Below are 12,500 nucleotides of genomic sequence, written 5' to 3' on the forward strand. Positions count from 1 at the left end.
ATTATATATATATTTATATTATATTATAATTATATAATTTTATTTTCATAAGATATATATATATATAAAATATATAACTTTTTAAATTTTATATAATTATATATTATATATATTAAAATTAATTATATATATAATTATATATAACATATATAATTATTATTAACATAATTTATATATATTATATTTAAAAAATATATACATACATTACATATATATACATATTATATATACATATATATATACATATATATTTTAATTTTATTAATTTTTTATAATCTATTTTATTTTATATATATATTATATATTTTTATAAAGTATGTATATATTTATTAATATATATAATATTTTAATATCATATATTTTCTATATATTTATTATTGTATATGTCTGTTCTAAATTTTATATAATTTATATCTATATTATTATATCTAATATAAAATTATATATTTTTGTATATTATATGTACCATTAATTATTATATATGTATTATATATATACCACTTTATATAATTTTATATATTATTTTATTTCTCTTATAAAATTACATATATATCTATTTTATATATATATATATTTATATAATATATTTTATACATATTATATATATATTATTTATATACCCTATATCTATATATTATTATACTATATATATATATATAATATTATATATACAATAATATATTATATTATATATATATTATAATAACTTTTTTTATTTATAATACTTTTTAATTATTTTAAAACATATATAATTTATATACCTTTTTATATATTTTTTATTATCATCTTAAAATATATATTTTTTCTTTTAATATATATCTACCATATATTATCTTAATATATTATATATTATATATATATAAATTTATATATATTTTTATATATTATTTATATTTTATATCCCCAAAATATATAAAATATATATATTTTATATATTATATTAATTTATATTTTTATTATATTATATATATATATAATTATTATAAATATAAATATATTATATAAAATAATTTTATATTATATTCTTTTAAATTTTTAAAAATATTATATTTATATATAATATTATACATAATATATAATAATAATATATATATACATATATATACATATATATATATACATATACATATATATACATATACATATATATATACATATACATACATATACACATATACATATATATACACATTAAAATATATATATATATTATTATTAAAACTATATATCATTTTAATATTTATATATATTATATATATTATGTATATTTATATATATATGTATTTATATATATATATATATTACTCTTTTTAAAAATTTTATATGTTTTTGTTTCATTATTCTATGTTATATGTCTATCTTATTAGTCTTATGTATATCCCCCTTATCTGTTTTGTATATACCCTATATTAGTCTATTGTTTCTTTTTTATATTATTATTATATATTTATTATTGTATACATTATTTATTATATTATTTATTATGTATTCCTCTATCCTATTATGTATATACATTATATATTTATATACCTTATATTGTATTATGTATGTTATTTATATATATTAATTATCTATTCATATATATACATATATATATATATAATCATATATAATACAATATCATATATATAATTATATAAATATAACTATATTATATCATTATAAATAATATATATCATATATATATACTATATATATCTAATATATATATATATCATATACTATATATATATATCACTATATAATACATAATAAATATACATATATTAAAATATATACATAATAATAATATTAACATATATAATATAATATATATATATAATCTAAATAATATAATATATATATATCATTATATATATATATTTATATATATATATATATATATATATATATATATATATATATATATATATATATATATATATATGTATTATAGGTCAACAAACACTTGCCTATGGTAAATAGTATCATTGATTAATAGCTATGGGCAAATAAAACAAAAATATATCTACCTTACATTGAAATATTCAGATACCTTCAATCTGAATATGACATGAGATAGCCCAGAATCAACTGACATTTATAATTTTGCTTTTAAGAATTATGCCTTTGTATACAACTAAACATAATTCTATTTGTATTGGATTATATGCAGGCCTTCATAAAGATCAACTGTTAATAACTAACCTTACATATATTTAATACTTCTTATAAACAGATCAGAAATATCAATGTTTGCATTATTATTCATATTACAGAACTAAAGTTCTAAAAGAAGTTACCGAGAAAAGTTTTCAATGTGAGGCAAAAAAGTATTACCAGTTAAATTTAAAATGTTATAGCACAACTACTTGCACTAATGTCTAAATTCTTGCTTCCATACAAGATCTTAAAGCCTTCAAAGCCAAAGAAAACTATTTGCATTACATTTAGGATATTGTGCTTTGACAATATATATATTATAGTCAAGTACAGTAACACAAGCTAGGTTTCTTACCTCTGGGAGTTCCTAAGGTATTTAAGGTGAAAAGTCTTAGTATCAATATATGATCTGATCCCCATTCATGATAAATGATAAACAAGGAAAAATACTTATTGCATAGTTTATTTCAACTTTCAAATGATTTTTTTTTTTTTGGAAAGAGACTCAAACTGTAATAAGTAAAGAAATAAATGAATTGTTCTAAACATATTTTTTCAGGAGCACATTCTTTTTATCAAGGAATCTTGAATGCCATTAAGGATTCAACTCATGAAAAGAAAATACATTATATACTCTTGGTAAAATTGAAAACTCAGAAGCTGAGCCAAAGTCTTAACATTATATCTCACTTTTTTGTGCATTTACTGAATAAATATATGATATGTTTCACTATCTAAACAGTATGCTAAAAACAAACAAAAACACTAACAAAACAGGCATTATTGCAAACCAACTTTTTAAACATGTCTGTACCCTCTCTCCTTACCTGATTTCTATTGGATAACACTAGCAAAAGAGAGAGAGAGAGAGAGAGAGAGAGAGAGAGAGAGAGAGAGAGAGAGAGAGAGAGAGAGAGAGAGAGAGAGAGAGAGAGAGAGGGAGAGAGAGAGACAGAGACAGACAGACAGACAGACAGACAGACAGACAGACAGACAGACAGAGAGAGAGAGAAGAGAGACAGAGAGAGACAGAGAGAAAGAGAGAGACAGAGAGAAAGAGAGAGACAGAGAGAAAAGAGAGACAGAGAGAGACAGAGAGAAGAGAGAAAGAGAGTGACAGAGAGACAGAGAGAAAGAGAGAGACAGAGAGAAAGAGAGAGACAGAGAGACAAACAGAGAGAGACAGACAGAGAGAGACAGAGAGAGAGAGAGAGAGAGAGAGAGAGAACAGGTGGAGAGAGAGAGAGAGAGACAGAGAGGAGAGAGAGACAGAGAGAGAGAGAGAGAAGAAGAGAGAGAGAGAAGAGAGAGAGAGAGACAGAGAGAGAGACAGAGAGAGAGACAGACAGAGAGAATGACAGAGAGAATGACAGAGAGAGAGGGAAAGACAGAGAGAGAGGGAAAGACAGAGAAATAGAAAAAGACAGAGAAAGAGACAGACAGAGACAATGACAGAGACACACACAAACTGACACAGAGGCAGATAGAGAACAGAGAGAAAGGGAGGGAGGAGAGAAAATGAATAAGAAGTACCATGTGGACAGTTATAAATAGCATGGACACTGTCAGAGGTTGAGATATCAGAAGGCCATGAGTCCAACCCAAGTTAGGTCAGGTCATGCTGGCCTAACATCCCTGTCCTACTCTGTAACAACACATTCTCCCACTGCTACCACCAGTTATTGGAGCCTTTCCTGAATAGTAAGAATTCTATAAAGACTGGAAAATGATTAATGTAGCCCTTAATCCCTTACTGAGGGATAAGGATAAGGGTCACAAGAACATGGTGCTATACTTAAGAGGTGGAGCTAGCATATTGTTGCAGAGACCTAGCTTGGCCATAGGGGGATGCTTCTGACCTTCCACATTGGTGGAAGTACAATTTGCAGTTGACCACATGGTACATATAGAAAGACAGAGTGAGTATGTGAGTCAGTGAGCTTATGTGTGTGAATGTGAGTGAGTGTAATTACTTTACACCTCTATTCAAGAAAAAATTTTGCCACCCTTTTTCATTACCATTGAGAGAAACATAGTGAATGAGAGAAATCTAATATGGTATGTGTAGTTCAAGTAAACATATACACAACTTCACATGCCCCTACTGCACTAGCCAATATTAATCTTCAAGAAGCATAATACTAGTTAATGAAATTCTATAAGTGTGGGTCAGTTTCTCAGTTTCTGTATCTAACAAATTTGATCATGTGAACTGTTACTGTTGGATACCAATAACCTTATGACCTGACTATTATTGAAAGACCTTTTTACACCTACAATATTTGTGACTACATACCAAACTCATTAAATTGAAATCCTGCACATGAAGACATTATGACTGAAAGCAATTCACAGTTACCAACTTATCTAGCAGAGAAGGGATACAACACTGGTATAAATATCATTTAACTATGATGAATTATCACCCAGTGCAATCTTCTTTGATTTCATTCTTTACATTACATATTATTCTTAACAACAATGATTTCACATTTTTGCATTCAAAGTCTCATAGTATTCCTTCTCAACTATGCTTTCCAGCTAGATTTAGCCAATTTTAGTAAAGTTTTCTAAATCTATTTACATGGCCATTTGCACAAAGTCTTTCAATGTTATTTGGGCCTCTACATTACAAGATTCTTTATACAAGGAATACTGCTTTTCACCATAATTGATTATCTTTAGCTCTATTATCAGGTATGGTGACAATGAGGCACCTTCTAAAAACATTTTGTTCATGTTCCATATAAATATATGGAAATCCTACTATCAGTATTCAGCCTTAAAAAAAAAAAAAGTGGCCTGCAATCCTTGTCTGTGACGATTGTTCTGTTTTCGTCATTATATGTCTATCTTCTGTAACCCTATTTTTAGTTTAGCAAAACTCGTTATCAATCAGTTTCATTCTCTTGGACTAGAATTTGGGAGATCAGTAATGAAATCATCATGTTGACATTAGGGTAATGTTGGCATATGAAAATATGATTGTAAAATAGTATGTACAGAAATGTGCCATGCATATGATTAAACATTTGTGCATCTAAAAAAAATGTATATACATAGCATATTCTATACTTAACCTTACTATTAACAGGCAGTTTTCCTAAAACATTTTCAATCCTTAAAAGATGAAAGGAGTTAAAAAAATATATATAATAAAAAAAAAACAGCATGCTTTTTGCCAGCAGCAATAAAAAAAATAATCACAATCCAATCAAAAAAGAACTAGTGGTGGAAGGCAGTGCTTATAAGGGGAAAAAGTCTGCTTGATTTGAACTCATCTACTTACTTTTTCCAATTTGTCATACTTTACATTTACTTTTTTTACCGTTTCCTCTTCTAATAAGGGTTCCATGCTGTTTCTTCTTTGTCTTTCTTTCCGTTGTTTCATCTGCATTATGGTGGCATGATTAGCAAAATCTATTTGTGCAGTCTAAGGACAATATAAATTTTCTCAGGATATCTGATTATTCCTTAACTGAACATTAAGCTTTGATGTACACCAAAGTTATGTTAACTTCACCAACAAAATATACCTTACAAAGCAAGTGGAAACAAATCTGAAGGACTAAGATGTATAAACACCTTGAGTTAGTTACACTCATTACACTAATAACTGAAAAAGGTGAGAGTTTTCTAGGCTTACCCAAAAAGAGAATACAGGATTTCACTTCTGCTAGAATTTCTGACTAGAGAGTCTCTGTATGAATCTTACTGATCACATCAGATTCTGCATTATTTTATAAATGAACATATGAGATGAGATCAGTTCTTCTGATGATGGATACAAAATTCACAAACAAAAAACTAAATCTCCTGACCAATACAAGCATCAATTACAAAACAACATCAAACATGCTAGATTTAACAATTCCAGATGCTGTATTGCTTATAACATAGGATAATATGAGCTAAAACAAATAAGCATTCTAATATCTTATCTGAAACTATATTCTATTTTACATTTTCTATTTAGGAAAAGGCACCTACTTCCCATTAAATCCAACAATTTTCTGTACAATTTCACACCTTATACCATGCAAAACTCTTACATTGTTTAACAACAAGCAGCTTCTCTGTTAATCTCCTTAACCTCTCATAGTAACTTTCATCTTTTGTTTATTCTCATGTACCAAATAAATTCAATACCTCCAAAGCAAAATATTTTAGCTTCTCCTTTAACAAGATTCCAGCAATTTATAGCATAACTTTAGATATGAAGCATTGAAATGAAGCAAGGCAAATTTCATCTCACTTGAATACACAAAGAAAAACTATCACAGAGCACCTGTTTCCAAATGTTTGGAACGTTCTACAAAAAACATAAGTTCCAAAACTGCTGCTCTAGCAACACAAATTTTTAAGTACTTTTGCTTTATAGATTTTTTTAAAGAGAGGAAACATCTTTCCTAATATGCAATAGAAAAGGTAGCTAACATCTAAAATACTATTTTGAAGCAGTTAAAAGTTTCAGCTTGCTGTAATCATTATGACTTACTTCATATTGATTACAGAAAAAAAAAAAAAAATTTTTTTTTGAGATCCTAGGCATAATCATGGTTCTCTGCTAGGTAAAATTTATATAAAAAAAAATTGTATACTGTTTATACATTGTGATAAAATTATTATATTCCCACTACATGACTAATGTACGATTTTGTTACAGTTATACAAGTGATAAGAAATCTCTATGAAATCATAAGACACATCTAACAGTAAAACCATAGTTTACCAATTTTCTCCTTTCTTTTCAATACAGGAAATCTGTCTGTTAGTCTCCTAGATAAAGGAAACATACATCTTAATTTGAAGCAAAGGTCATAAACTTGTAACATAAGAGCAAACAAAAACCCTTCAAATTACACAAAGTAGATTTTTCAACATTCTAAGAATGAAATCAAGCATTTATCTAAGCACCTCCCATTTCAATACAAATATTTATTTAAATTTTATATGTATTATATTATATATGACCTACTTGAGATAACTAAGTCCTATCATAAAGTAGTCCTCAATTAGACAGGTCTTAATGACCTGTATATGCAACAACATTGGTTCAATCATTACAGCAATATTACTTTGTTTTAGTCAAGAGATTATATTAGTATCATCCAGACTTAACACAAATGTCACTGAGAAAGGTATAATGATATTTTCTTTTTCCATGTATTATCCAATAAATCCTATTTCTTCCTCCCTGCTATGTCAATGGTAAACAGAATTTCAATTTAATATCATGCAATTTTAATAATTAAATAAGGAAAAGATATCTAAGAAGGCTTTAAAAAGCTACTGTAAACAAGCTTATATTATCTACTTGGGTATATATGGCCTTCATACCATATCACTTTTGCCTTGGCCTGTGGTGATGCCCTAGCAGAGAGATGATGGGGGTGTGGCCCCAACACCTCTGCCATAGAGGAACTTGTAAGCTCTCCACAAGCCCTCTTGTGGAAATCTTCTGAAGCAGCAGCCACTACTGCAAAAGCACAGTGAACACGGATCCTTAGGGCACTTTGGTCTCTTATCAAGTTATCAATAAGAAATAAGCTTATCATCCGCTAGTTAAAAATATTAGGAAAATATTCTAAATATCAATGAGATAACCCCCCCAAAAAAAGAAAGAAAAAAAAAATCTAAAAACAAACTAAAGCAAATTCAGTCAGATTCATAAGATAAGGGTTCAATGAGCTTACAAGACTGTTGTGTTTAATATAAAAACTTACCCTATGCAGATACAGTGGTTCTGTTTATATCTATCCCTATGGGCTATAGTTCAAGTTGAGAGGTGTTACAAAACAACAAAATACATAGCAATCATTATAATTATCATTGGAAATTATGACATTATATAAGTACCACAAATGAGGTCACTGAGGGCAAAGTCAGAAACATGTCTGCCTTTTGCAAACTAATATATCAATAATGAAAAAAAAAATGTTTGATATTATATAAAAATATATATAAAAAGTGATTGTATATATGTACTAAAATTGAGGTTACTGAGGGCAAGGTCATAAACACATCTGCCTTTTTCAACCTAATATATAAATGAAGAAAAGTAATTGTATGATATTATAAAAAAGGAATACAAAAACAGTGGCTGTACATGCAATTGCTATGCACATGGTATGAAAATTACTTTTATTCTCATTTTCAACTACTAATATTACTAAGTCCACATTTTCAGAGAAGGCATTTCATACATCTATCAGCCATCTTGGGAGATGAGATTGAGGGGTTAGTCACTCTCTCTGCTTCTTAAGGAGTTCTATAATCTTATGAGGAAGAATATTGTTGGTCTCCTCTCCAGCACCATTTTCACATATTTTTCACATATTCTAATGCAAGCACTCACATACACATGCCTGCATCAAAGGCAAAGTAAAGACCTTTTGCAGCTACTTTACTATGATGAAAGCATACTACAATTCTTTAAGTAAGAGTACAAGAGTATGTTTTGAAGTCTTACATACTAACACCATCCTCAAGCCTTTTCAATATCACTATTATCTCCCACCATGGAGCATTTCACTTTTACCATGGACTGACATTACTTGCCTATGATGTAAGCATGACTGAAAAACATGTGTAAAATAGGGTAGAGATGGGGGTCAGTAATACTTTCATTTAAAAACTGCAAGATTTATTTACCTATAAATCTCACAGGTGTGCTGCTAGATGTATAAAGTATCCTTAGCAAAAATGTTATCATGGGAATATTTACATTTTTGTATAGGACAAACATTTGCTCTGATAGCATGTACATTCTAAATCTATGTGCAACCACTGTGTGAACCCTTTGATATGTACCAAAGCTTTACCAATAATTTGAGTGACAATGAGATTATACAAATAAGCACATAATTTATGCAGCTAAATCCTGTAATATATGTACCAGTATATGCTCCGTTTCTTGAAAAAAAGTAAAAATTGGAAGAAACCAAGGAAAAAACAACAAAAGAAATAAAATCTAGCAGCTTGTGCAAACATGCCACAGGATATTTCTCTATAGATATTTCTGTCTGCCTAACAGCTGATTTGTGGGTTAAAGTCCAGTTTCTTTCCACACATAACACTGAATTTTTGCATAAAATGGGGATGGTGTGATCCATACCCAATTTCATAAGACACTTGCACTACTGGTATTATGTAACTTTTTTTTACTGTCAACTTGCAAAGGAAATGCCGCAGATGAAAAGTATTTTCTGTTTTATAGTTCTATCTGTCTATGTATCTACTGTTTACCTTTTACTATACAGCTGTGTTAAATCAAAACTAAGGTATATCACTAATATTAATATTGAAGTACCAGACAACAGACAGTATTGGTAGTTGTGAACAGTTCAGAATCTATACTATCATCCTCTATCAGTCTATAGTAAATATTCAGATTACCTTTAAATGACAAATTATGATGATATTGGTAGTGATGGTTTCCTATCACTCTCTACTGCCCCAAATATATAGAAATGCCACAGAAAACTCCCAATATCCATAATCATGGCCCCAATAACAGGGGAGAATATGAATGGTACCAGGGAAATTATGGGGTAAGTTACAAATACAATACAGAAAAGCTTTCAATATATAATCAAATGCAGGGGATGTGTACCCTACAACCACCCCAGGGCAACTGCTGCCCCCCTAGCCCTACTAGGGGTGGTCTCAAGGGGGTAGACCTCCTGCAGCAGACTATATAGTGACTTATTCTGTATATATTAGCACAGTAATGCATTGCCTGTTTATTATTCATATTTTACCCTGAAGTTTCCTTGGCACCTGTCATGTTCTCCTCTGCTATTGGGGCCAAGAATGTGGGTGTTTGGGGGATTCCATGGCATAATAACTATGTATTTGTCTTCTGGTTGCCAAAAGAACCCCATCCAACCAAAATCTTCAGTCAGTTATGTGAAGGTATTCTAAACAATTACCCAATCTAGACTGAGCTCAAATATTGTAGCCATAAGCTTAGGCTCAATAGCTGGAGAGTTAAAGAAGTATTAATTGTGTGGTAAGATCACAGCATGTCTGGAAGATACCCCTGAACCATAACTTTTATAACTTTGTGATAAAATGCTACTAAAAAAAAAAAAAAATTGCTCCTCTGCATTAATTATGTGGTATAAAATAATTTCGGTAATCCACCATTGGCCTTGGCCCTAGATTTAACCCTAACGAATTACCCTTTAAACTAAAAAGTAAATGAAATATATCAATATCATTGTGAATTTCTTTGCAATCATAAATGATAACTTTAGGTTAAGCCTAAGCAGGTAAAAAGACACTGACAATGTCATAATGACACATCCTCCCTAATTTATTATTTACAGCAGTAATCAATTCACCGACTCACAAACAACTCATTATATCCAACACATAATAAATCAATCTTGTCTGAGAACCCCGAGATGTCCATATATCATCGTATTAAGTGTCCCACGTAAAATAATGGAATAGTTTCACCCTGAACTCACAATAAAAGCTGAAGCAGGAGAACTAAACTGGAGAAATTCGCGAGTTGTTATTGACTCGCCCACTGCAGTCGCCGCGTTTAACAGGCGACGTCTATCAGCGGCGACTGGGTGCGTTCATTCATTTCATTTGTTTTTCACGTTTTGTGTTTTTATGTTGATTATTTGTTTTATTTCTTTTCTTGTGTTGTTTGTGTCTGTTATTCTTTGGGGGGTTATTTATATTTCAGTGAGAGATTTCTTTTTCGGCAGAAACTGTGTTGCGTGTTTCTTGGGTGAGTCATGCACATGGGCCGTTTTTTGGGTGCATTTAAAATATTTGCGATATTTTCCAAAAGAAAATTGGTAGTTATTCTCGTGCAACTAAAAATAACTCGCATTATTATTAGTATGTTTCTTATTATCAACATCAATATAATTCATTACAAGTGCTGCTACTATTACAATTTATTACAACTGCTGCTACTGCTTTTACAATTATTACAACTGTGCTACTGCTTTTACAATTATTACAACTGCTATTATTACTATTACTATTGCTGCTGCTGTTCTATCTGCGACCATATAATGGAGTACTCAGAAAGTCACCAACATTAATCATGTCAAAATTCATTGCTTCTACGACTATAATTGATATATAGTGGGTTCATCAGAAAGATACCAGTATTAATTATGTAGATCTCCGTTGCAGTAGTCAATGTCCTGAAGACATTGGTATTTACATTTACGGAGGTCACACATATGGCAAACCCTGTCAGACCTGTACCTTTATTTATGAAAATCCCCTTTGTCTCTCTAGTATAGAATACTCATATGTGCATTAGTAACAAGACTGATCAATGAGCATCCACTATGTAATGACTTACGAGGGTCTCTGTGGATCAGTCCTGCATTTAAGGGTTCCCCATTCCCACCCCCAATAGGTAATCGCGGCAAAGAGCCCTTCCTCCATATTTTGGAACTGCAAGAGCTCCTAACCCGGCATGAGTTAGACTATTTGCACAGATCTTGACGCAGCTCTAAAGAATGGTTATCCGCGTCTCCGCGTTTGCTGGCGCCTAGCAAGAGAGTCAAGAGCACCGCTGCCGTCAGATATTAACGAGGAGGTTGTGAGGATGTGTCACCAGATGTCAAAATGACGGAAGACCCCCAAGAGACTCCTGTCTCCACGGGTGCCGAAGACGGAGTGGTAGCGAGCTATGCTGTGTCTTCGTCTGTTTGCGTATCTCACTTCTCTTTATCTGACGAAACTTCTTTTATGCGAGGACTCTCGTCGAGGCAGGTGCTTGCTTCCGCCCGCAGAAGTGTCAGAAGAAAAAGCAGTGCGAACACCTGACCAGACTCCGACATTTCATGGAGAGACACTATACCCCTTCAGCTTGCAACACCTACGGAGGACGAGGATGCATTCGGGTTCCTTGTTGACAAGTGCGACAGCGTTGACAGCTGCCTCCATACAGGTGATGAAGATGGCGACTACGTGGCTCCGACATGCTACTGTTCCAGTCCGATCGAGAGATTGCAAGAGATGGTAGTCTAACCGTCGTCAAAGTAGGCGATAGATTGCTTCCAATCAGTGTTAAGAGCGATGGTGAATAATACCTTACATTTGAGGACGTATACATCCCCAGGGACAAGTTGGTCCTGGGAAGCCATGGTACACTGATCAACATCCTCGGCACAATACGTCCCCTTGCCTCGTGGGGGCACCTCATGAACAGCCATATTGCTTCACCTTGGTGTCATTCAGGGGGAGAGGCTGTGACCTCTCCTGCAGAAGTTCCTTTGAACATAGCTTATTAATGAAGAAAACGAAGAGGTACCGTGACAGTATTATGACCATCCATACGATGTTTGTCAAGAGGTACCTCCACCAGTTCCAGG

At 31.1% G+C, this 12,500-nt stretch overlaps 1 protein-coding gene across 4 annotated transcripts in view; it reads right to left on the reverse strand.

Annotated features, from left to right (window-relative positions):
• The window catches only part of LOC119582523 (ribitol-5-phosphate xylosyltransferase 1-like), a 25,313-nt gene extending 14,605 nt beyond the window's left edge, over nt 1-10,708 (reverse strand). The window contains exons 1-3 of one of the 4 annotated variants that reach the window (XM_037930830.1): nt 10,620-10,708; nt 7,483-7,621; nt 5,432-5,533 (exon numbers count right to left, since the gene is read on the reverse strand). In XM_037930830.1, coding sequence (XP_037786758.1) covers nt 5,432-5,533; nt 7,483-7,485 — 105 coding nt within the window. In that variant the 5' untranslated portion in view covers nt 7,486-7,621; nt 10,620-10,708. Of the gene's footprint in view, nt 1-5,431; nt 6,654-7,482; nt 7,622-10,619 lie in introns of those variants that run through there. The other 3 variants (XM_037930831.1, XM_037930832.1, XM_037930829.1) reach the window with 3 other exon arrangements.
• Between the last annotated feature and the right edge of the window lie 1,792 nt (nt 10,709-12,500).

The sequence above is a fragment of the Penaeus monodon genome, chromosome 16 (assembly GCF_015228065.2).
Source record: "Penaeus monodon isolate SGIC_2016 chromosome 16, NSTDA_Pmon_1, whole genome shotgun sequence".
NCBI classification, from domain to species: Eukaryota; Metazoa; Arthropoda; class Malacostraca; order Decapoda; family Penaeidae; genus Penaeus; species Penaeus monodon.